General features: G+C 44.6%; 1 protein-coding gene across 1 annotated transcript in view; it reads left to right on the top strand.

Annotated features, from left to right (window-relative positions):
• Positions 1–2794: 2794 nt before the first annotated feature.
• Positions 2795–25332, top strand: part of EPHX2 (epoxide hydrolase 2) — an 84591-nt gene continuing 62053 nt past the window's right edge. The window contains exons 1-6 of the mRNA XM_081944311.1: positions 2795–2974; positions 11252–11336; positions 16984–17143; positions 18115–18305; positions 19180–19302; positions 22313–22387. Coding sequence (XP_081800437.1) covers positions 2868–2974; positions 11252–11336; positions 16984–17143; positions 18115–18305; positions 19180–19302; positions 22313–22387 — 741 coding nt within the window. The 5' untranslated portion in view covers positions 2795–2867. The remainder of the gene's footprint in view (positions 2975–11251; positions 11337–16983; positions 17144–18114; positions 18306–19179; positions 19303–22312; positions 22388–25332) is intronic.

Here is a 25332-nt window from a genome sequence, read left to right as displayed (position 1 = left end):
TATTCCAAGTGTGGCCTTACCAAGGCATTATAAAGTGGTATTAACACTTCACGTGATCTTGATTCTATCCCTCTGTTGATGCAGCCTAGAACTGTGTTGGCTTTCTTGGCAGCTGCTGCACACTGCTGGCTCATATTTAAATGGTTGTCCACTAGAACTCCAAGATCCCTCTCACAGTTACTACTATTGAGCAAGGTACACCTATACTGTACCTGTGCATTTCATTTTTGTTGCCTAAATGTAGAACCTTACTCTTTTCACCATTGAATGTCATTTTATTAGATAGTGCCCAATGTTCAAGTTTGTCAAGATCCTTCTGTATCTTAAGCCTATCTTCTGAAGTGTTGGCTATTCCTGTCAGCTTGGTGTCATCTGCAAATTTGATGAATTCCCCATTTATTCCCTCATCCAAATAATTGATGAAGAGTACTGGGCCTAAAACAGAGCCTTGGGGTACTCCACTGCATACTTCCCTCCATGTAGATGCAGTTCCATTGAGGACTACACGTTGAGTGCGGTTGGTCAGCCAGTTACGAATCCATCTGGTGGTGATGCTGTCGAACCCACATTCTTCTACTTTATCTAGTAGTAGGAGAGTGGTTTTAAGCGCTCCGAAGGCTTCAGGGAAGCCTCCGGACGGTCCCTGAAGCCTCCGGGTGGGGGCTCCGAGGGGGCGGGGGAGGCTCTTTTCGCCCACCCCAGGCTCCTATAAAGCCCCTGGAGCCTGTGGAGGGCGAAAAAAGCATGTAAAAATGGGGGGGGTCGTGTGTTGTGCGCGCATGCACTCTGGGGCGGTCGCGCGTTGCATTATGGGTGCAGCACGCACACACACGACCCCCCTGCGCTCCCCCACTTGTGGCACATGAGCCAAAAAAGGTTCGCCATCACTGTCATATAGTATTTGTTTTCAAGCAGAAAACAATGGGATCTGCAAGAATAGGTCAAAAGGTAACATCATGATCCAAGTCATTTTGTGCATTCCTGTGATATTGACACATGTAGAAAAGAGGCAGGACTCGGATCACAATGTTGCACCTTCCATCTTGCCCAGTGTCTCTTATAGACACTGTTGGAAGGGTGATCACTTGGCATATATTGTCTGCAATTGCAATTGTAGGTTACTCGTAGAAAAAGGCAAAACAGTGAAACAACAAATAATGCAGAGAGGATTTTAAAAAAAAATATTGCCATATTAAGCTTATCATGTTTTTTTAATGAATAAATTACCTCAGTAGGTGGTGGAAATGCACAGTCATAATTATACTATATATTTTTGGCAAAACATTTGTCAGAGTAATTTATGATATTGTATCTAGTTTGGCATATCATTTAATGGATATTCATCAGTGTTTCCCTAACAAACATGAGCGATACTGAATGGGCTGCCATTCCTGGTTCTTGGAGTCTTTAATATTTTTATTAATGCCTTGGAATAGAAAGTGGAGGGAAATTGTAAATGACAAAAAAGGTTGGCTAATACTAAATAGTACTAATAAAAATAAAATTAAAAACTTTGTTGATCGGTTAGAAAAACGGGCTGAAAGTCACAGAATCAAACTTTACTAAGACAAATGCAAAGTTCTTCACTTAAGAAATCAAGTCCAGAAATATAAGAGCTTGGTAATAATCCTTGTGAAACAGATCTTGGATGAGTATTTGATAAGCAAATGCAATTTATTCCTAGGTCAACAGAAATACAGGTGTAAAATCATAGGGGGAATTAGCTTCAATTGACAATGCGGTAATCAGATCACAATGAGTGTTGTGTTCAATAAGTTGTGAACTTATTGTGAACAATAAGTAAAATCCTGACTTTTCTGAACAGGTTGAACAACTCTGGAATGCCTCAAGCAATTTCAACCAAACTTGGTACACAGATGACTTACTCTCTGGAGAAAAATACGGTGGGGGTAAGACACCCCTAACACCCCTCGGGGTGTGTGTTCTGTTAAGATACATCCTGTTGTGCCATACTGCCTACTGACTTCTACTGTACAGCACAGTGGAGTTGCCACAGTGGAGTTGGTAATGACTTCACAGTACTCCACGAGGGGGCTCCCTCTGGTAAGGGGGAAAATCCAACATTAGAAATTACATTTCCCCCCTATAAATAAATACCTGGGCAACGCTGGGTTATTGGCTCGTATTTGAAAAGATTGGATTGAGGAATACAGCACTCTTTAAAAGGCTATCACAGAGAAGAAGATTAAGACCTGCTCTATTCCCTAGCATGTAGAAAAAGAAACAATATATTTAATTTTCCAGGAGGAGGATTGTAAAAAAAAAAAAGCCTCTTAACATACAGAACAGTAGAACAGATTTGGAGAATGAACCTTTGCCATACTACTGCCTAAGCAAGTTAGGTAGCCATCTGTTGAGACCCTCTGCTGTAATGTGGACATTTGCCACTGAGCAGAAGATTCATGGCCAACCAATCAATCAATGATAACTTATGGAATTTCCAACGCAGAGACAAAGCACCACTGATGGGTAGCTGTTCCGATAAGCACCAACTTTTTGTTTCACGCGTTGCTTATAGGCATCCACTTCATCCGGAGCAGGGAATAGCTGGGAGGACCTTTAATGAGGTCGTCGTCGTCGTCCCCCTCGCCCGGCCCATAGATCGGTTTTTAATTGCAGGTAGGCGCTAGGACCCAGAATATTTTCAATACCAGAACTATCGTCTCTGATTTGAAAGAGATCGCTGCGATTCTCAGGGGGCGTGGCCCAATAAGTTCCCACACAGCGTGGAGGTGTGGCTTGCCGGAGGGCGTGGCTTGTGTTATGATTTTTTTTTCTTAAGCGAGAGTTACAGTACTGTACTTGTAACCTGCTTCAGAGCGTCTGGTCGGCGGCCTTGGAGAGCCATGGCGGGGAAGCGGCCGCTAGTAGTCTTGTTCGACCTGGGCGGCGTCCTTTTGGGTAGCACTCAGATGGTTTTCCGAAATCTGGAGAAGACAATGGGCTTGCCTGGGTGGGTAATCGAAGGGAGTAGAAGTGGTGATGTGGGTGGGCTGGATTTGCGTGCCCGCCCGATTCTCTTTCTGTGTCTTTACCTACGACGTCTTTAGCACGTTGTGTGCTGCGGCCGCCCGCAGTTATGGTGCAAAACTTAATTTCTGCAAGTGCAGTTGGCTTCCTAAACATAAACGCCTGTGGCGCTTTCTCCATGTACTTCGAGGCATGGAGGAAAAGCTTTGGTGTGGAACCGGTGGCGATCGACTTTCACTGCGTATACGCAATGAGTTTTCGAACGTATTTATTCAAAAGGTCCAAGTGTTAGACACTGCCAACTTCGGTGTGAACTTCGCCAAAGCCTGGGTGAATTGGCGATTTTGAGTATAGGAATACAGATTTATAGAGCCGGCGTTTTATCCATTGTTCTGCAGCATTGAGAGAACCAATTGTGTGCAAGTTCTTCGGGATTTTGAGGAGTCTTAAAATAGGGGAGAGAAATTCCGATGCCGCCTTGCAGTTAGGATTATTATGTAAGCAAAGGCGTTGTAGTAATTGGTATTTTTATAGCGTCGATGTGTGTGATACACTATCCAGAACAGAGAAACAAATCCACGTGTCAGAGAACTTAACTGCTACTAGAAATTATGTATGGAAAATGAGAAGGAAACGGAAGGAAAAGTAAACCAGGAAATAAATAATGCACAATGATTGTGCTTGTGATTTGTCATGACAGACGGTTCTCTAATTTATTTAAGATTTATATGCTGCTTTTTATTGTAAGAAAATACCAAAGCAGTTTACAACCATTATAAAAGCAGTTGATTGGAAAGACAGTTATATATTGGCAGTTCCTGCTTTGGTATATAATTTTGGCAAATAATTTTGATTTTGTGAACCCCTGAGAGGTTCTAGGGGGACCCTCAGAGCTCCTTGGACCATACGAAAGATGGGTATATAGAGGGTGCACTTTAAAATATCTGGTGCCAGTTCCAGAACTTTCTAAGCGAGTTAATACTATTTCTTCTGTATATTGATTCCCACAGCTTATTTTGTTAGCATTGTGGTAAGCAAGGCAGGTTTTATAGTATTGCAAAACCATCACAGGTTACTTAAGGTGTTTGCTTAATAACTTTCTTGATGCAATAGATTATTTGCTTTTCCCATGGATATTATGTATAACAGTTCAGTTTGGTAGAATATTATTATCCTTGTAATAATCTATAGGAATCTGATATCTGCCGAATTGAATTGAATAGAATAGAATTCTTTATTGGCCAAGTGTGGTTGGACACACAAGAAACAAGGAGTGCCTGGCTAGGTGCCTCAATGGCTAAGAAGCTGAGCTTGTCGATCAGAAAGGTCGGCAGTTGGGTGATTTGAATCCCTAATATAGGTCTCCTGCATGAGCAGGAGGTTGGACTAGATGACCTCCAAGGTCCCTTCCAATTCTGTTACTGTAAACTGAATTTGTCTTTGATGCATATGCTCTCAGTGTACATAAAGAAAAATAAAATTGAATACATTCATCAAGAATCATAAGATACAACGCTTAGTGATAGTCATAGGTTACTAATAAGCAATCAAATTATACTAGGATACAAATAAAACAATATAAATTTTAAAGATGCAAGCAACATGGTTATAGTCATAAGTGGGAAGGTACTAGGAAGGAAGCAAAGAATAATAGTAATACAGTCTTAGTAGATAAAATGACATTATTGTGGGAATTAGTTGTTTAACAGAGTGATGGCATTCGGAGGAAAAACTGTCCTTTGAAAATTGGGACTTGAAATTCAATGGCCCTGAGCCTAAGTTGGCCTCCTAAGCAATAAGTTCTACCAGAATTTACTATAGGGTTTCTGTATGTAGAAGACTCTTTTTACCAAGAGGGCCTGTGAACAGCTTTCCTATCCTTCTGAAAAAGTAAGAATAAAGTAAATTGAAACTAGATAATTGCAAGCTGCTTTAAAACCAAAAAATAAAATAAAAAACCCCATTCATAGTACAGGTAGAGGCAGGATTTCCCATTCAGAACAGAGTTACTTTAAGTGGCTTCACCTAAATTCCTTCCAAAGAAATATGGTCGTCTTAATAATCCAATGGACTTAAATCAAAGATATATTTTTCTAGCTTAACATAAAACGTGTGATCATAAGGATATTAAAGAATTGTATGAACTTGTTCCACATTGAGAGTGGATCTTCAGAGTAAATTAATAAGTCAGCCAAATAAATTATCCAAAAGAACATAAAAATATTCATAAACCACATGAAGACCTAGGCAGTTTTTTACTAACCCATAATTCATTGCTCTAATGGGTATTCAAAGTTCCCATAATAAGAGTTGAAAGCAGTTATACATTAATGATCCTCTTTAATGCAAATTAGCAAGAGCCAATTGAAGGCGTTGAGAAGTAGTTTTCTTGGGACCAACCAAAAATAGCACAAAAAGTGCAAAGAAACACTTTATTTTATTTATTCATTCATTACATTTATTTATTTATTTATGTTTCACATTTCTTAACCACCCATCTCCCTCAGAATTTTTTATTTTTTTTATTTTTTTACTTTATTTACTGCCTATCTCGCTTGATTTCCTCCTCTCGAGGAAAATAAATTATGAAAACCTCTGGAGGAATCAGAAGCTATCTTCCTGTTTTATGGTAGTTTTTTTAGTTCTCAAAAAAGATCACCCAATTGTCAATTTTCTTTGTTTTTTACCTATATTTCATAAGGAGCACAGGAAGCAACTCCATTTTGTATGACAAAAATTGGCATATACAGATAGTCCTTAACTTACAACAGACCATTTAATGACTGTTCAAAGTTAAAATAGCACCGAAAAAAATGACTTATGACTTAAGTTTTCACACTTATGACCATGACAGTATCCCCATAGTTATGTGATCATTCAGATGCCTGGCAATTGACTCATATTTATGATGCTTGCAATGTCCCGGGGTCATTTGCTCACTTTTTGCGACCTTCTCACAAGCAAAATCAATGGGGAAGCCAGATTCACTTAACAATTGCGATACTAACTTCACAACTGCAATGATTCACTTAAGAACTGTGGCAATAAAGGTCGTAAAATGGGGCAAAACCTACTTAACAAATGTCTCACTTACCAACATAAATTTTGTGCTTAATTGTGGTTGTAAGTCGAGGACTACCTGTACTAACTTTTGCCTCAGAAAAATAGCATGTCTGAAAAATAGTTAAGCTGGACTAGTCTAGATTAAATTAGTCCTCATATTTTCTGAAGGGATGAAGCAGTTTATAGAAATTATAAAGAATCTTCCACTGCAGGATCTTCCATTCCTTACATAATAGGTTTTAGGCATAGCTTATCGTACTCAAAGATTACTCTGAGGTTTTGAGATTGAAAACGTATATATACTTTATTGTATCTGGATGCCTGATTAAAAGAAAAAAAAAGCCTGGAATCTGAAGGGGCCAATGCAAACTCATAGGACAACAAGTAAGGCTAAATGTGTAGACACATTTGTAAATTACAGTAGTCCTCGAGTTACGACCACAGTTGAATCCAAAATTTATGTTGCTAAGTGAAACATTTGTTGTGAGCTTTGCCTCATTTTACTTATTTCCTTGCCATAGTTGTTAAAGTGAATCATTGCATTTTTTAAGTTAGTGACACGGTTGTTAAGTGAATCTGGATTCCCCATTGACTTTGTCAGAAGGTCGCAAAAGCTGATCCCATGACCCCGGGGTACTGAAATGGTCATAAATATGAAACAGTTGCCAAGCATCTTTATTTTGATCACATTGCCATGGGGATGCTGCAACGGTCAGAAGTGTGAGAAACAACAATAAATCATTGTTTTCAGTGCTGTTGTAATTTTGAGTGGTCACTAAATGAATTATTGTAAGTCGAGGACTAACTATTGTAAATTGAAAATATGGAACTAGAGGAAGAGAAAAAAGTTGGAACTACTGAACAGTGCAGTAATGAGTTCTAACTACCTTTTTCTTATGTAAAGGATTTGCAAATTAATGTGACAATCCTACATTCAGAATGTGAACAAAATAGGTATCTATGAAACACTTGGAATTCTGTTTTCTCCCTTCAACCCCCAGTTTTCAGAAAAAAACGGCCTCTTTTTAAAATCTTGGCAAGAGTGCAGGATTTATACAGGTAGTCCTCAATTTACAACCATTTGTTTAGCAACTCTTCAAACTGAATATAATAGAGCTCGAAGGGACCTTGTAAGTCTTCTAGTCCAGCCCCCTGCTCAAGCAGGAGAACCTATTTAGATAAGTGGCTGTTCAATCTCTTCTTAAAAATCTCCAGTGATGGGGCGCCAATGTCACTTAAAGTTAGAGCATCACTGAGAAAAGTGACTTATGACCAGTCCTCACACTTACAACCATCACAATATCCCTGTAGTGATATGATCAGAATTTGGGCCCTTGGCAACAGGCCTGCATTTATGACGGTTGCAACGATGTGGGGTTACATGATCACAATTTGCAACCTTTTCAACCGGCTTCCGTCAGTCAAAATCAATGGGGGGAAGCTGGATTTGCTTAACAACTGCAGTGATTTCCTTAACAATCTTGGCAAAAAGGTCCTAAAATCAGGTGCTACTCACTTAACAATCACTTCGCCTAGCAATGGAGATTTTGATTGTGGTTGGAAATCAAGGACTATCTATATATCGGTATGTGGAATTCACCATCATTTATCCATATTTTGTCTGCAAGGGCTTTTGTCAGGTTCATTCCACATACAATGGTACCTTGGTACTCAGCATTAACTGATTTGGGAGGCTCAATATCTATCAAAAATGATAAGTTCCAAACAATTTTTTTCCATAAGGAGTAATGTAAGTGAGTCACAAGGCAGCCAACACCAACAGGTTTTAGCTTGTGTGTTGAGTACCAAAACATGAGTACCGGGACAAAATTTTCACATCAGAATGCATTGAGTACCAAATTCCATAAGTTTCAAAGCAGTTGAATACCAAGGTACCACTCTCCTTATGTTCAAATGTGTTGATTCTAATTATTTTTAGGCATGCCTCCTTTTTGCTGCAGTTGTGTTTTGATTCGGGTTAAAGTATATTTCAAGTTTTGTCCGTTTCAGGTTGTGCAAACACTGCATTGGACCTTTACGATTGAGATAGCTCTGTGATCAGATTGTTTAAACTAGTCATCATAAAATTGTACATTTATGTATTTCTGAGGGCAGCATTTTAGGAAAGATGCAACCTATCAAATGATGCAATATCCTTCCAATCCCAGAATAAAATAACTTCCTTTTATAGTTCAGCTTTTTTTTAGAAGTGTGTTGCAATTAGATGTGGTGATTTGTGGTGAACTGATTGACAGTTCTTTAACAGAAAGCTAAGGTACCGTATTTTTCGGAGTATAAGGCGCACCTTTTTACCTCTAAAAAGAGGCTGAAAATCTGGGTGCGTCTTATACACCGAATACAACAATTTTTTGCTTCCTGAAGCCCCGCCCCCTTCACCAAAATGGCCATGCATTACAATTATAAAAATAAAAACACAAACATACATCCTTTACATTCTATATCCGTGATGGCGAACCTATGGCACGCGTGCCACAAGTGGCACGCAGAGCCATTTGTCAGGGCACGCGAGGCGCTGGCCAGCTGAGTTCACCTTTTTAAAAGCTATTTTTCTCCTTCCCCAGGCTCCAGAGGCTTTATTAGGAGCTTGGGGAGGGCGAAAAGAGCCCCCCCGCCCCCCCGGAGGCTTCAGGGACCGTCCTTGAAGCCTTCGGAACGCTTAAAACCACCCTCCGAGCAAACCGGAAGTCACTTCCGGTTTGCTCGGAGGGTGGTTTTAAGCGTTCCGAAGGCTTCAGGGACCGTCCGAGGCTTCCCTGTTGCCTTCGGAGCGCTTAAAACGACCCTCCGAGCAACCCGGAAGTCACTTCCGGTTTGCTCGGAGGGTGGTTTTAAGCACTCCGAAGGCTTCAAGGAAGGGCCTCCGGGGGGGTTCAAGGAGGGCCTCCGGGGGGGTTGGGGGAGGCTCTTTTCGCCCTCCCCAGGCTCCTATAAAGCCCCTGGAGCATGGGGAGGGCAAACAAAAATGTAAAAATGGGGGGGGTCGTGTGTTTTACACGCATGCGCACTGGGGGGGTCGCGCGTTGCATTATGGGTGCGGCACGCCCGCACTCGACCCCCCTGCGCTCCCCCCACTTGTGGCATGTGAGCCAAAAAGGGTTCGCCATCACTGTTCTATATAATTGAAATTGAAAACCCGATATTGCACTATACCATAGAATTCAATATGGTTATTGCCCCAGGGATAGAAGCTGTTTTTCAGCCTGCTTGTCCTTGTTTTTATTATTCTGTACCGTCTGCCAGATGGTAATAGTTCAAAAAAAAAGTTCCCAGGATGAGATGGATCTGTGAGAATGTTTTGAGCTTTCTTAAGGCAACGGGAGCTATAAAGCTCTTCCAAAGGGGGGAGAGGACAACCAATGATCCTCTGGGCAATGATGTTGACCCTCTGGAGTGCTGGAGTGCTGCCACTGTGCAATTGGCAAACCATACACAGGTGCAGTAAGTTAGAATATTCTATGGTGCAGCGGTAGAAGGTCAACAGCAGTTTTTCATTCAGTTGTTGTTTCCTGAGGTTTCAGGTAGTATATTCTCTGCTGGGCCCTTTTGACCAGCGCTGCAATATGAGTGCCCCAGGTCAGGTCCTCTTTTAAGATAACACCTAGAAACTTAAAACTGGCCACTTGCTCCACTCGCTCTCCATTAAGGGCTAGATGTCTGATCTATTCCTTCTATAGTCCACCATAAGCTCCTTGGACTTATTTATGTTACGGATCAGGTTATTGTGTCCACACCACGAAAGCAACCGTTCCACCTCATCTTGATAGGCACACTCACACACACACACATACACGGAGATTAGTCCTACCAGGGTTGTATCTGCAAATTTACTAATAGTATTACTAGTGTGAGTGGAAATGCAGTCATGCACATAAAGACTATAGAGTAAGGGACTCAACATGCAATCCTGTGATGTACCTGTGTTAAGAATATGAACTGAAGAGATATGAGATTACCTAATCTGACCCTCTGAGAGTGGCCAGACAGGAAATCCATAATCCAAAGGCAGATTGAATAAGAAAGCCCAAGATTCATAAGTTTAAGACACTAGTCTATGGAATTATTGTGTTAAATGCAGAGCTAGAATCTACAAAAAGCATCCTCACATAGCTCCCCCCCCTGCTATTCCCGATGAGTCAGAGTCTTCCTGCTTTACAAGAGTTTTTGGGATGTCTGTGCAAATACATTGGTAGCTCTCAGAAGTATTACTAGATTTGAAAGAGGTTTATGAGATCCATAGTCCAATAATACTCATTTGAAGCCTAGTATATAGCTATATGAAGTCCTCCACAAATGTCCTCGGATTGATTTCTGCTGCACTAGCAAGGCGAGAGACCAAGGATTAACTCAAAACAGTGACTCCCCACCCCCTAATGCCAGTTTCTGAATAGGAACAAGAAAGTATTAATAAATCTATTGTTTCTTTTCTTATTGGACTGAATAGGTCAGTCCATTTCCATATGTATGTTATCTTGAGGCATACATATGGAAATTCAACATACCGTATTTTTCGGAGTATAAGATGCATCGGAGTATAAGACGCACCAAGGTTTTGAAGAGGCAAATTAAAAAATAAAAGTTTTTGCATTCTGCAGCCCTCCCCACCAAAAAGGCACGAAGAGCCTTTAGGAGGCTTGTAGAGTGCTCCTGGGGGGGGGGGGGGGATGAGCAGAAACAGCCCGTTTTTCACAAAAACTGGCCCCCTTTTTTGTCAAAAAAAATAGCCATGCAGATCCTGTAGGAGGCTTTCAGAGTGTTCCTGGGGGCTGGAGGGGGGGGCACAATTGAGCAAAAAACGGCCCGTTTTTTGCTCATGTCTGCCCTCCCTAGCCCCCAGGAACACCCTGAAAGCCTCCTACAGGCTCTGCACGGCTATTTGGGTGAAGGGGGCATGGTTTCAGGACGCAAAAAATGCTGTATTCAGGGTATAAGACGCACCAGATTTTCAGCCTCTTTTTTGGGGAAAAAAGGTGTGTCTTATACTCCGAAAAATACGGTATTCGTATTTTTCTCAGATTTGCCTTGCATTCTACCAATATCCCTGCAGCAAAGTCTGATTAACTATAGTTTGATATTTAGATGCACAGTATTCTACCATTGGTGTGATGACAAGCCAAACTGCTGTATCCCTTGAAAAGAACCGTTATTCTCTAATTTGAACTTGTCTTTCAACTTCCAGAAATTTCTTTCAAAAAGTCGTTCAACATGGTGGCTCCGATGGACCTTTCTCCAAAGGGATGACTGGACAGATTGGATTAACTCAGGTAAGAATTAGTTGCTTTTGGAAGAGAACATAGCTTTGGGAAGAACAAATTGTATAAACACCAATGCTCCATTTCCGGCATCTCCTTTTATGCAAAGGGTTTCTGGGCACCAGGAGCAGAAAGGAGGAGCAGAATTTCATGGAGCAGAAAAGGGATGGATGGGATGAGTCTGACTCACATTATTCAGGATGCCACAATAGCAATAGTACTTAGGCTTATGCACCGCTCGCCGTTTACAGAGTCAGCATATTTCCCCCTGACAATCTGGGTCCTCATTGGGTCCTCATACCAACCTTGGAAGGATGGAAGGCTGAGTCAACCTAGTGTTGCGGCCCGCCAGCAGCCAGCAGAGCTAGCAGCAGATTCGGACAGTGAGGAGTTTGGGGAGGAACATGGGCCAGTCCTGGAGTCTGGGGAAGGCTCTGATGAGGGTTAGAGGGGGCCAGAGCCATATGCTAATTATCAGATGTTGACAGAGTCAGACAGCAGTGAGGCAGACGAACAGCTGGAGCCTGTTCCCAGTGTGCGCATGCACAGAATTGCAGATGAAGAGAACAGCTAAAGAAGGGGTCAACTTGGGAGTAAGGCCACAGGTGGACAATGAATGGCCCCTCGAGGAATGAAAGGGGAGTGGAGTTTGTAGGAGACAGTTAGTTAGCTTAATTGGTTCATGACTCTCTGAGAATCCTTGCCAAGTTTTGCAGATATTGGCCTGGCAGCTCTCCAAGCCAGGTAAGGTCTGTGACTGTAAATCCTCCCTTGAAAGACTTTGCTGGATGTGAATGAGAAGAATTCATAGCAAATTAATAAAAAGGGTTTTTGTTGGGACCAGGAGTTTGCTTCAGGCTCTTGGGAAGCTTCGGTCAGAACACTTTGAGCCAGTCAGGATCGAACTCTTGGCTGTAGGCAGAGTCAGCCAGCAGTACTGCATTCTAACCTCTGTGCCACCATGGCTTATGGTGGAGAAATCTTCCCTTACAGGCAATGTAGCAAGTATTAAATGGCAATTTCCATAGACCTATGAGGCTTGGTTATCTAAGGGACCACTTGTCTTCTGTAATTTAGCCCAGCCAGTAGAAGCGTATAGGTTTGCCAGACTCCTAGGCTCTTTGAACAACACAATCTATCTGAATCTGAAGCATGCCTTCTGTTTTGCAACGCCCGCCCCCTAAAATGTGGTTCCCTCTGAGATCCATGTGGTTCTCACCTTTGTGTCATTCCAGAAGCCTTTAAAAAAATCTGACAGTTCTCTCAAATCTTGGGCTAAGCGTGCATGGTAGCCCTTGATAGTTCTGTTTTGTATATATTTTCTCTTTACTTTACTTTACTTTATTTAGAATTTATAGACCGCCCCCTCTCCCCGAGGGGACTCGGGGCGGTGTACAGACAAAAGCTAAAAACCGTATATACAATAACCAACTTAAATACCCCTTTTAAAAAAACAAATTAAATATAGAGTCTGTACAGTGATAATAAAAATTAAAACAGGTTAAAAGGACAACCCCTTAAAATTTAAAATGCCGGCCAGGAGGATTGAAAATTAAAACTACAATTGGGCCAGGCCAGCTAATTGGAACAGGTGGGTCTTGAGTTTCTTGCGGAAGGAGCGGAGATCAGTAGTAGTCCTAATATCGGGGGGGAGGTCATTCCAGAGGGTTCGGCCCATCACAGAGAAGGCCCTACTCCTGGGCGCCGCCCGCTGGCATTGCCTAGTGGACGGCACCCGGAGGAGTCCCTCCCTGTGAGAGCGAATTGGTCGCAGGGATGTATGGGGTAGGATGCGATCCCGCAGAAAGCTAGGTCCTGTGCCATGGAGCGCTTTAAAGCTGATAATCAACACCTTGAAACGCACCCGAAAAGCCACAGGTAGCCAGTGCAGCTCGCGCAGGAGAGGTGTTATATGGGAGTACCTGGTACATCCCATGATTACCCGCGCGGCCACATTCTGGACCAGCTGCAGCCTTCGGGTGCATCTCAAGGGGAGCCCCATGTAGAGAGCATTGCAATAGTCCAGGCGCATGGGTGACTGTTCTGACCCCCCTTCCTCCGTTGCCCACACAGCACACACACTCCGGAACAGTACAAGGGAACAAGGTTTATTACACCAACAGACGAGGTTTTGTGGCAGCAAGCCACCAAGACAGAACTCACAAAGATAGAACACACAAAAGCAGCTATCCAGCTTGCCAGGATCCCAGACTAGAGTTGCTGGCTTAAGTCCTTTGTTGATTGCTACGCAGAGCCTCTCCAGAGTCAACCCTTTTATAACCTAAAAAGGGTGTCTCCCAAACAGCACCTGAGAGCTCTTTACTGCCTATAATTACGCCCACGCTCCTTGCGTTTGTGGGTGCGCCGGAAACGGGCATCTAGAAACGCCCTGCTAAGTCCTGAGTCACTGTCCTCCCCGCTGCTCCAAGGCAGGGCATCGGGAGTCCTCCTCCTCTGGCTCTCACCGCTGCTCCATGCCTCTGGCGCCACCTGGTGGCCGACCAGACTCTCGGATTCCTGCTCAGCCTCCGAATCCTGTCCAGGATCGCACATCTCCTCTGGAGCTGACTCGTATGGAGTATCACTCTCGGAGTCTGGTGACAGCAGCACCGGCTGGGCCACAACAGGTGACTGTGTGAAGGGCGTCCCGGTCCAATAGGGGGCGCAATTGGCGCACCAGGCGAACCTGGTGGAACGCCCCCCTTGCCACAGCTGTCACATGGTCATCCATCTACAGCCGGGCATCCAGGAGGACGCCCAAATTGCGCGCCCGTTCCACGGGGGCCAGTTGTTCGCCCCCGATGGCCAGTGATGGAACCCACTGGTTGAACCGGGGCGCCGGTATCCACAGCCACTCCGTCTTGGAGGGGTTGAGTTTGAGTCTGTTGCTTCCCATCCAGACCCGTACGGCCTCCAGGCACCGGGACATCACTTTGACGGCCTCGTTGGGGTGGTTCGGGGTGGAGATGTACAGCTGAGTATCATCAGCGTACAGATGGTACTCAACCCCAAAACCACGAATGATCTCACCCAGCGGCTTCATGTACGTGTTGAACAGGAGAGGCGAGAGGACTGACCCCTGTGGCACCCCACAAGTGAGTGGCCTCAGGGTCGACCTCTGCTCCCCTGCCAGCACGCATTGCGTCCGGCCAGAGAGGTAGGAGGAGAACCACCGCAAGACGGTGCCCCTCACCCCCAGCCCCTCCAGACGACGCAATAGGATACCATGGTCGATGGTATCAAAAGCCGCTGAGAGATCTAATAGGACCAGGATGGAGGAGCAACCCCCATCCTTGGCCCTCCAGAGATCATCCACCAACGCGACCAAGGCTGTCTCCGTGCTGTGACCGGGCCGGAAACCGGACTGGCGCGGGTCTAGATATTTAATTTCCTCCAAGTGGCGTGGGAACTGTTGCGCCACCACACTCTCTACAACCTTTGCCAAAAAGCAAAGGTTGGAGACAGGACGATAGTTGGTTAACATAGCTGGATCCAGGGAAGGCTTCTTGAGTAGGGGCCTCACCACCGCCTCTTTCAAGGCGGCCGGCAAGGACCCCTCTCTCAAAGAAGCGTTGACTAACTCCTGGAGCCAGCCTCGTGTAACCTCCCAGGATGCCAGTATAAGCCGGGAGGGACACGGGTCCAGTAAACATGTAGTGGCTCGCAGTCGCCCACGCAACCTGTCCATATCATCGGCAGCAACAGAGTCAAACTCCTCCCAGAATGGTCCCTCAAGACTCGCCTCCGACGTCCCCCCTGGACTACTGGGGGGGACCCAGTCGCTACGGATTTGACCGATTTTGTCCTGCACATATTCCCTAAATTCCTCTGTTCTACCCTGCAAGGGGGTTCCCGTGGCCTCTGCGAAAGGAGGGAGCGGTTCACCCGAAACAGGGCGGCAGGGCGGTTATCTGCGGACGCAATAAGGGTGGCGCAATATTGACGCTTGGCCACTCTTAATGCCACAAGGTATGTCCGTAAATAGTGTTTGGTCAGATTCGGAGTGTGAAGATCTCCATTTGCTCTCTAGGCGTCTCTTGCGGCGCTTCATCACCCTTAGCTCCTCGGTAAACCAAGGGGCCAGGGTGGCTCGCTGCCGCAGGAGAAGCCGCAAAGGCGCAACCCGGTCCAAGGCCCCGGCAGCCGCATTGTTCCATGCGGCCACCAGGTCCTCCATCCGGGAGCGGGTCAGTGCTACAGGAAGTGGCCCAAGCTCCGTCTGGAACCTTTCAGGTTCCATCAGGCGCCTGGGGCGGAACCATCTAGGACCTTCTGGTTCCACCTCCCCGTGATGGGGAGTAGCGCCTGGAAAGTCGAGCCGGAGAAGTGAGTGGTCTGACCATGACAGGGGTGTAATAACTAACTCCCCTATTCCCAGATCACTCTTCCACTGGCCGGAGACAAAAATAAGGTCCAGCGTGTGGCCTCCCTCGTGTGTGGGGCCCTGAATTATTTGGGTTAGGTCCATGGCTGTCATGGAAGCCATGAACTCCCGAGCCGCCTCGGATGACTCGCCTATCGACGGCAGGTTGAAATCCCCCATAACCAATAGCTTGGGGGTCTCAACCGCCATCTCTGCAATCATCTCGAGGAGCTCAGGCAGGGCCGCTGATGCATAGCGAGGAGCCAAGTATACAATCAGCAAGCCCAACTGTCTCCCTGGGCCCCACTTCACGCCTAGAGACTCACACCCGGATATCTGTGGCACAGTGAACTCTCTCGGCTCCAGATCCTCCCGTATAATCACCGCTACCCCGCCACCCCTACCCAGGGCCCGCGGCTGATGGAATGCACGGTATCCTGGTGGGCATATTTCCACGGTACCCTCGTGGCCCAACCAGGTCTCCGTTATCCCTGCAAGGTCCGGCACCCCCTCCGAGATCAAATCATTAATGATGGGGGCCTTATTGACAACAGACCTCACGTTGCACAACATCAGCCTCAGGCCCTGGCTCTGTAGATCCTGGCCACCTAGGGTGCTGGGGTTGGTACAAATGACCGGGCGTGTCCAACGGCCACGCCCGGTCATTTGTTTGGGCAAATTCCCATCTAGTTCATTTATTACATATTGCCTTCTTTATTTTGTTCTCTGAAGCCAGTATGGAATGAGATAGTGTCTAAACTGAAAAAAAAGTAAATAAAATAAAGCCTTATTCAGATATTGGCTTACTTGACAAAAAGCTCACAAAAATATCACCCAGCAAAATTAGTTTCTTCATTGCAGGCAAAAATGTACACATAGAAATTCTATTCACTGAAATACATGTAAATCAAATACCTTATATTTGTTGATGATCTGGGAATTAAATTCTAGCCTTTTCTCCCCTCCCCATGTTTCTGAGTTGGTGGATTATTGATGGCCTTGGGAGGCATCTGATACATGTTGGTATAGTACTCTCTCTACTGTGAGAACAGCTACTTTCTGTCTCACCAGTTTCATTTCTTAGAAATGTAATATTCAGGACCCATCATATGGGGATTTTTCAGGAAGCTCAAACCAGGAATTCCTTTATAGCTTATGAAGTACACCCACTTCTATTCCTAACATAGTCACCTTCCATGTTTAATATGCTTACAATGGATGTCCTTATCACTTTGTTCTGTCCCACTCTATTTGTGTTAAAATAAACATAGTTGTATTTTAACATCTCTGTTTTAGCTTATTGCTGACTTTGAAGATGATTGCAAGAAAGTTTCTTCTACTTCTAATATCCCCCTCCCTGAAAACTTCTCATTGAGCGAGAGTTTTGTCGAAATGATGGCAGAAAGTGGCTTGAATGAACCCTTCCTGAAGGCTGCTACGCTTCTCAAGAAAAAAGGTAAAACTTCTGTTATGCAGGGCAGTGCCTCAATGCCTGCTGTATGTATTTCATTTTATTTATCGTCAAATCAATTTAGTTCTTTTTAAACTGGAAAATGCTCTATTTCTTTGAGAAGGAACTCTTAGAAGACCCATTCCTTTTTGTGCATGAGAATGAAAGGGGAAGAGTCAAATGCCTTTTTCAAGAAGGTGCATCTCCTCTGTGCTTTTTATACTTGATTTAGCTTTAAAAATCATTACTGTATATACTCAAGGATAAGCCATTTTAGGTTGCAAAGTACTACTTCAAAGTTTGGTTTTAGCTTATCCATGGATGGGCTTATTCGCCAATATACTTATATGGTAATATATTTTTAAAATACCCATGTTGTTGTTAGATGCAAAGTTGTGCCCGGCCCATTGCAACCCCATGGACAACGTTCCTCCAGGCCTTCCTGTCCTCTGCCATCCTCTGGGGTCCATTTAAGCTCACAAAGACTGCTTCTGTGACTCCATCCAGCCACCTCATTCTCTGTTGTCCTCTTCTTCTTTTGCCCTCAATCATTCCCAGCATTAGGCTCTTCTCCAGTGAGTCCTTTCTTCTCATTAGGTGGCCAAAGTACTTTTGTATATAAAACCCCATGGACAGTACCAAAAGGCAAAATACCCGCATAATTTACAGATAATCCGACCCTCAAATCTTTGGCGAAAATGCTATGAAAAATGTGCCACCTATTTATAAGCCAGTGATGAAAATTAAAGTGTACAGACATTTTAAGGCAGGGGTGTCCAAACTTGAGAACTTTAAGACTTGTGGACTTCAACTCCCAGAATTCCCCAGCCAGCATGGCTGGCTGGGGAATTCTGGGAGTTGAATTCCACAAGTCTTAAAGTTCCCAAGTTTGGACACCCCTGTTTTAAGGGCTGTCTTATCTTAAAATAAATAAATACAGATAGTCCTCATTTATTCAATTTCCTGCCTCTTTTCAGGTTTCAGAATTGCTGTCCTGACAAACAACTGGATTGATGATACTCCTAGCAGGCATCAAACAGGATTTGCCTTATGTCTGCTGAGGAAATATTTTGACAATGTGATTGAGTCCTGTCGGATTGGCCTGCAGAAACCAGATCCCAAGATTTACGAGTATGCATTACATGAGCTGAATGTAACACCTGAAGAGGTTAGTGACGTCTCAACATCTTCTCTAACAGATTTCCAGCTTTGCCTGTCTGTATCACTCACTACATCAGCTTGTAGTGTGTAGTAGAGTTGATAATGTTCCAAGAGACTTCGTCATGGTCTGGAGATATTTTTATTGGGATTCAGTTCTCGCTAGTTTAGATTTCAGAGGTGATTCAATGAAATCTCACTTTGAGGCCTATTAAACACGATGGTACTTTCAGTATTAATGAGACCTTAGAGATCTATAATCGGATATTATTTCTCTCTTTAATATCTTTGAAAAGTAATTGTGAGGGAGGGAAATTTGACTAGAATTCCAGAAGGTGATAGGTATTTTCCCATCTCTTCTCTAATACACTCTGATTTGCTCTATTAAACATTTTATTAAGGGCAAATAATAATGTGCATAATGTGTGCCTTAAATAAGTGAGATAATTATGGAATTAACATGTTCCCCTCCCCCCTGTGCAGCAAATTTTATTTTTTTCCTATTCTACCCCCACCCCAAAGCTTAAAGCTTTCTATAAAGAAAAAACTCTGTATTGCATAGTTTTTCTTTATAAATCTTCTTTCCCCTTACTTTAACATTCTAGTCCTAAAGGTTGAGGATATGTTTAAAACTGTGCAATAGTGCTATTGATCTTTTTAAAGATAGAGGGATTAATTAATAAGATCCTTTATTTTGAGGGAGGGCAGTGCATTATTTTATATATTATTCTTTCCTGTTCTGTAAATTCATTTTGCATACTTAGTACATTTTGCAAAGTTCCACTTCTCTCATTGCAGCATGTAGATTGCCTGAATAAAGAATTTTTTTTCCTGGAATAAGGGCCCTCCACCTGCAGCAGATCTTGATTCATTCTTCACTTTAGGTTATTTATCTGGATGACATTGGTGCAAACTTAAAGCCTGCTCGTAAGATGGGGATGACAACAATCCTAGTGGAAGAAGCTGAGTCTGCTTTGAAGCAGCTTCAGGATCTGACTGGGGTTCAGGTAAGTAGTCCTTATCTGGGCTTTGGTATAAGCAGTTTCTTTGATCTCATACAGGTCTTATTTTTTCAAACTTTGCTACAAAGTTGTCGCAAATAAGCAAGTCAAGAGAACAAACTTTTAAAGCTTTCTTCAAAGCAAACAGGAAGGCCCGGTATATATATTTTTCAGCACAAATTCCACAAATTAGGAATCATTGAGCAATTGCAAAGCTCTTTGGGTGCATTGTATTGATTTGGAAAATGAAGTAAATAATTGCCTTAATTTGGAAAATGAAGTGAATAATTAGAGAATCTCTAGAATTATCTTAAAACTGAACTCAGGTTTCTGTTGTAAAGTAGTGGGAAGTCCTGTAGATAATTTGGACCCAAAGTATTTTTTTAAAGTTTTTTTTATTTTTGGTCTCATACATTTATAGGTATATGTTCTCATAGTTATTATTCTTATTCTATTTTAACCCTTTTAAACATTCATTTTTCCATATAAAAATTAAGATATATAATTGAGATTGCTTTTTTTTACCATCCTAATACACCTATTGAAAAAAAATGGATTGTGCAGAAATGAATAGGTTAATACTGAGAATAAAGGATAAAGAGGAATCGGTGTTCTTCAAGATGTGGGGAAGATTTTATGATTGGTTAGAGAAAGAATATGAATAAGAATATAGAAAAGAAAAGAAAGCAAGAGAGAGAAATAGAAATCCCGATGACACACTATTAAATGAAAAATGGGGGGAAAGGGGGAAAATAGAAAAGTAATATGTAACTGGAGGATGGTTTTTATATTTTGTGTGTGTTTATGTTTGTTTCAAAATAAAATAAAATTTTAAAAAAATAAAAGTAGTAAAGTATTAATACATAAGTACACAGAGAGGAAGGGGTCAAGCTATTTTCCAAAGCACCTGAAGGCCAGACAAGGCTGAAACTGTATAGGGTTTCCTGCCTAGGCAGGGGGATGGACTAGAAGACCTCCAAGGTCCCTTCCAACTCTACTATTGTATTGTATTGTATTGTATTGTATTGTATTGAGAGATTCAACCTGGAAAGGAGACATTTTCGGACAGTGAGAAGCTTTCAAGAAGAGGCTGGCCTGCCATCTGTCCAAAATGGTGTAGGGTCTGCTGGGCTAGGGGTTGGATTCGATAATCTACAAGATCCCCTCCAACCAGAGGTGGGATTCAACTGGTTCGGAATTTTACATCTGGTTCGCTGAATGGGTAGTTGCAAGGACTGCCTTACCCCGCCCCTCCCAGGAGTCTCCACGTGGCCCATTTTGGATGCCAGGTAAGTGCAGGGCCCGCGCAGAGGCTCTGGGAGGGTGAAAAATGAGCCTTCCGGAAATCTGGAAACACTCATTTCTGGCCTTTTCGCTCTGCTGGAGGCTCGAGGAAAGCCTCCGGAGCCTGGGAAGGGCAAAAAACAGGCCTCCCAGAAGTCCAGAAATGGGCCCGTTTCCGGCATCTGGAATGGCCTCCCTCCGGAGACCAAAGGAGGCCATTTTCACCCTCCCGGAGGCTTAACAAAAACCTCCAGAGCCTGAGGAAGGCAAAAGCCCCCCCCCCCCCCCGCCCCCGCATATAGTGCAGGAGGCTAAAATTTTTGAATCCCACTCCTGCCTCCAACACTGTATCTGTATCTGCCTTGACTAATCTGCAAGATGACAACAATAGCTGAACCCAGGAGGAGATTAGTGGCAAGGCATTATGGTGATGGAAATGAGACAGTTGCCCAGGACTGGCTGATTTCCAGATTCCTGGGTATACAATATTAGCCTTGTAAACCTGACTCAGTGGTTGGCCATTTAAAGCCCAGCAGGATCTGGTTACTTTGTGCTGCAATGGACACTTTTTTTTTTCTGTAATACTTTTGTTAGGTCTACCCAAAAGTACTTCATCCAACTCACGTAGCAGCTGATTCCTTGAAAGTGGATCTGCTTCTTTCCCTTTAAAAAAACAAAACACAGGGATCTGCTTTTCTCCGTGGACCCAGGTTTCTTTCTACCTTTGCAGTGAGCAAATTATTGGATTTGTGCTGCATTAAAATTTTGAAATATTTAGAAGGGCATTTTCCCCTTAGCAAGATTGTTTTTAAAAGCAGGCCATTTAAATGTGGGCTTTTAAATCGTTTTTAGCTGGATTTCATTATCTTCCAGGAATGGAATTTTTATGAGAAATTGAGCAGAATGAATTTCAGCTCCCTTTTTACTTTTTTAATTGGGTTTTCAATCCTTTTTGTTATATCATAGATATTTGGAAAATACTATTATATTATTTTAGCAGGAGGTTCTTGAATACTTGCATCAATTAAAACTTCTCTGTTATCTATATTTATTACAAGAGGTGTTAGCCTGAATATTTGTACATTTCCCTGCACATCTGTCCATTCCTCCATCCATCTTCAACCTTGATTTGTTGCTGGAACAGATTGATTTTCTCAGTGCATTCAAGAGTGTTGTGTGAACCTAGTCAGTATGGTTATTTTATGTTTGTGCAATTGACTTAATTCAGCTGTTACTAGTAAGTAAGTGAAATCTCCTTCAAGTTGAGGTGTTCATTTAGTTTTCCTGGGAGCAGTATGGAAAAGATGGGTCCTTCTCTTGATGTGAAATTAAAAATGTTGCATTTTGTCCTCTTTCAATTCAGCTATTATGTGTCTTCTGAAATTATTGCCAGGTTTTATTCATGAAGTCTAACTATTGCTTTTTTTTTACAAGCATTACAACGATGCAAAATCATTGTAATGATAGAGACAGATTATAAATATTTAAAATAAAAAGATACTAAGTCTTCGTTCAGTAATGAGCATGCTCTCTTCATGTTGAAGTTTCACCTTTCAAGTTCAATTCCTGACATCTCCCTTGATTTTTTTTAAAAGGAAAAACTTCAGGAATGGGGCAAAAAATCCTGTTACTAAACATCGTAGAGATCAGTTGCTAATCATAATAGATTCCCTATCCTGGACAGGTTGATTTGGTCCTTGAAATCTCATTCGTTTAATTATCTATTCCACAGCTTCTTGACCAGGAAGAATACCTTCCTTCAGCATGTGAGCCCCAGGATGTGGCCCATGGATATGTAAAAATCAAGGTAATGATAGAAATGATATTTAAAATTGATGTTTTAATTGCTTTCAGTAGGGATGTTCTAACCTAGGCTTCTCAAGAGCATGAAGCAAACTCCTGATCCTAGCAAAAAAAAACTTTTATTATTTACTGTGAGTTATTATTATTATTATTATTAATTTGACTTCTTAGTCGCCCCCTCTCCCCCAAGGGACTCGGGGCGACGTACACTAGCAGCGGTCACAACAGTACAATATGGAGGAGGTGGAAATAAATAAATAAATTACAATAATTTAAAACAATTAAAAACCCCAATGATAATTAAAGTTTAAAAATTAAAATTAACAAATAAAAATGCCCAAGAGGTGGAGAAGCTCTAAATTAAGCCAGGCCGGCTAGTCGGAACAGGTGGGTCTTAAGTTTCGTGCGGAAGGAGCGGAGCTCAGTTGTTGTCCTAATGTCTGGGGGGAGGTCATTCCAAAGGGTAGGGCCCATCACAGAGAAGGCCCTACTCCTGGGCGCCGCCCGCTGACACTCTCTGGAGGACGGCACCCGGAGGAGTCCCTCTCTGTGCGAGCGAATAGGTCGCAGGGATGTGTGGGGCAGAACGCGATCCCACAGGTAACTAGGCCCTGTGCCATGGAGCGCTTTAAAGATAGTAACTAACACCTTGAAGCGCACCCGGTAGGCCACAGGAAGCCAGTGCAGCTTGCGCAGGAGAGGTGTTATATGGGAGAACCTCGTTCTCCCCATAATTGCCCGCGCGGCTGCATTCTGGACCAACTGCAATCTCCGGGCGCACCTCAAGGGGAGCCCCATGTAGAGAGCATTGCAGTAGTCCAGGCAGGACGTCACCAGCGCGTGAGTGACTGTGTGCAGGGCATCCCGGTCCAAAAGGGGTCGCAATTGGCGCACCAGGCAAACCTGGTGGAACGCCCCCCTCGCCACGGCTGCCACATGGTCATCCATAGCCAGCCGGGCATCTAGGAGGACGCCCAAATTGCGCGCCCGTTCCACCGGGGCTAATTGCTCGTCCCCGATGGCCAGAGATGGAATGTACTGGTTGAACCGGGAAGCCGGAAGCCACAGCCACTCTGTCTTGGAGGGGTTGAGCTTAAGCCTGTTGTCCCCCATCCAGACCCGCACGGCTTCCAGACACCGGGACATCATTTCGACGGCCTCGTTGGGGTGGTTTGGGGTGGAAATGTACAGCTGCGTGTCGTCAGCGTACAGATGGTATCCCACCCCAAAACCATGGATGATCTCGCCCAGCGGCTTCATATATGTGTTGAACAGGAGAGGCGAGAGGACCGACCCCTGCGGGACCCCACAAGTGAGGGGCCTCGGGGTCGACCTCTACTCCCCTGCCAACACGCATTGCGTCCGGCCAGAGAGGTAGGAGCGGAACCACCGCAGCACGGTGCCTCCTACCCCCAAACCCTCCAGACAGCGCAATAGGATACCATGGTCGATGGTATCGAAAGCCGCCGAGAGGTCTAATAGGACAAGGACAGAGGAGCAACCCCTATCCTTTGCCCTCCAGAGATCATCCACCAACGCGACCAAGGCCGTCTCTGTGCTGTGTCCGGGTCGGAAGCCGGACTGGCGCGGGTCTAGATAATCAGATTCCTCCAGGTGACGCGGGAACTGCTGAGCCACCACACTCTCAACAACCTTCACTAAGAAAGGAAGGTTGGAGACAGGATGATAATTTGCTAGCTCCGTTGGGTCCAGAGAAGGCTTCTTGAGCAGGGGCCTCACCACCGCCTCTTTCAAGGTGGCTGGTAGAAGGCCCTCACTCAACGAAGCGTTCACCAGTCCCAGTAGCCAGCCTCGTGAGCCCTCCCAGGATGCCAGTACAAGCCAGGAGGGACACGGGTCCAATAAACATGTGGTGGCTCGCAGTCGCCCGCGCAACCTGTCCAAATCTTCGGTGACCACAGGGTCAAACTCCTCCCAGCGTGGTCTCTCAAGACTCGCCTCGGACGCCCCCCCTGGAGCACTGAAGGGGGTCCATTCCCTCCGGATCTGATCGATTTTATCCTGCAGGTATTCCCCGAATTCCTCTGCCCTGCCCTGCAAAGGGGGATCCCGCTGCCCCTGTGACAGAAGGGAGCGGGTCACCCGAAACAGGGCGGCAGGGCGGTTCTCTGCGGACGCAATAAGGGTGGCACAATATCGGTGTTTGGCCACTCTTATTGCCACAAGGTAGGTCCTTAAGTAGGCTCTTACCTGTGTTCGGTCAGATTCGGAGCGGGAGGATCTCCACTTGCTCTCTAGGCGTCTTCTGTGGCGTTTCATCGCCCTTAGCTCCCCGTTAAACCAGGGAGCCTGGGTCGATCGTTGCCACCGAAGAGGCCGCAAAGGCGCAACCCGGTCTAAGGCTCCGGCAGCCGCACTATTCCATGCAGCTACCAGGTTCTCTGCCCGGGAGCGGGACAGGTCTGCAGGAGGTGGCCCAAGCTCCGCCTGGAACCTATCTGGTTCCATCAGACGCCTGGGGCGGAACCATCTAGGACAATCTGGTTCCGCCTCCCCGCGGCGGGGGGTAGCACCAGGGAAGTCCAGCCGGAGAAGTGAGTGATCTGACCATGACAGGGGCGTGATGGCTAAATCCCCTATTCCCAGATCACTCGTCCACTGGTCGGAGACAAACACAAGGTCCAGTGTGTGGCCTCTCTCGTGTGTGGGGTCCTGAATTACTTGAGTCAGATCCATGGCTATCATGGAAGCCATGAATTCCCGAGCTACCTCGGATGCTTCTCCCATCGACGGCGGGTTGAAGTCCCCCATCACTAATAGCTTGGGGGTCTCAACCGCCATCTCAGCGATCCGCTTGAGGAGTCCGGGCAGGGCCGTTGATGTATAGCGGGGAGCCAAGTATACTATCAACAGGCCCAACTGTCTCCCTGGGCCCCATCTCACGCCCAGAGACTCACACCCAGATATCTGCAACACAGTGAATTCTCT

Source organism: Natrix helvetica, assembly GCF_964273705.1.
Source record: "Natrix helvetica genome assembly, chromosome: 2".
Lineage (NCBI taxonomy): Eukaryota > Metazoa > Chordata > Lepidosauria > Squamata > Natricidae > Natrix > Natrix helvetica.
This window is presented reverse-complemented; position numbering and strand designations above follow the sequence as displayed.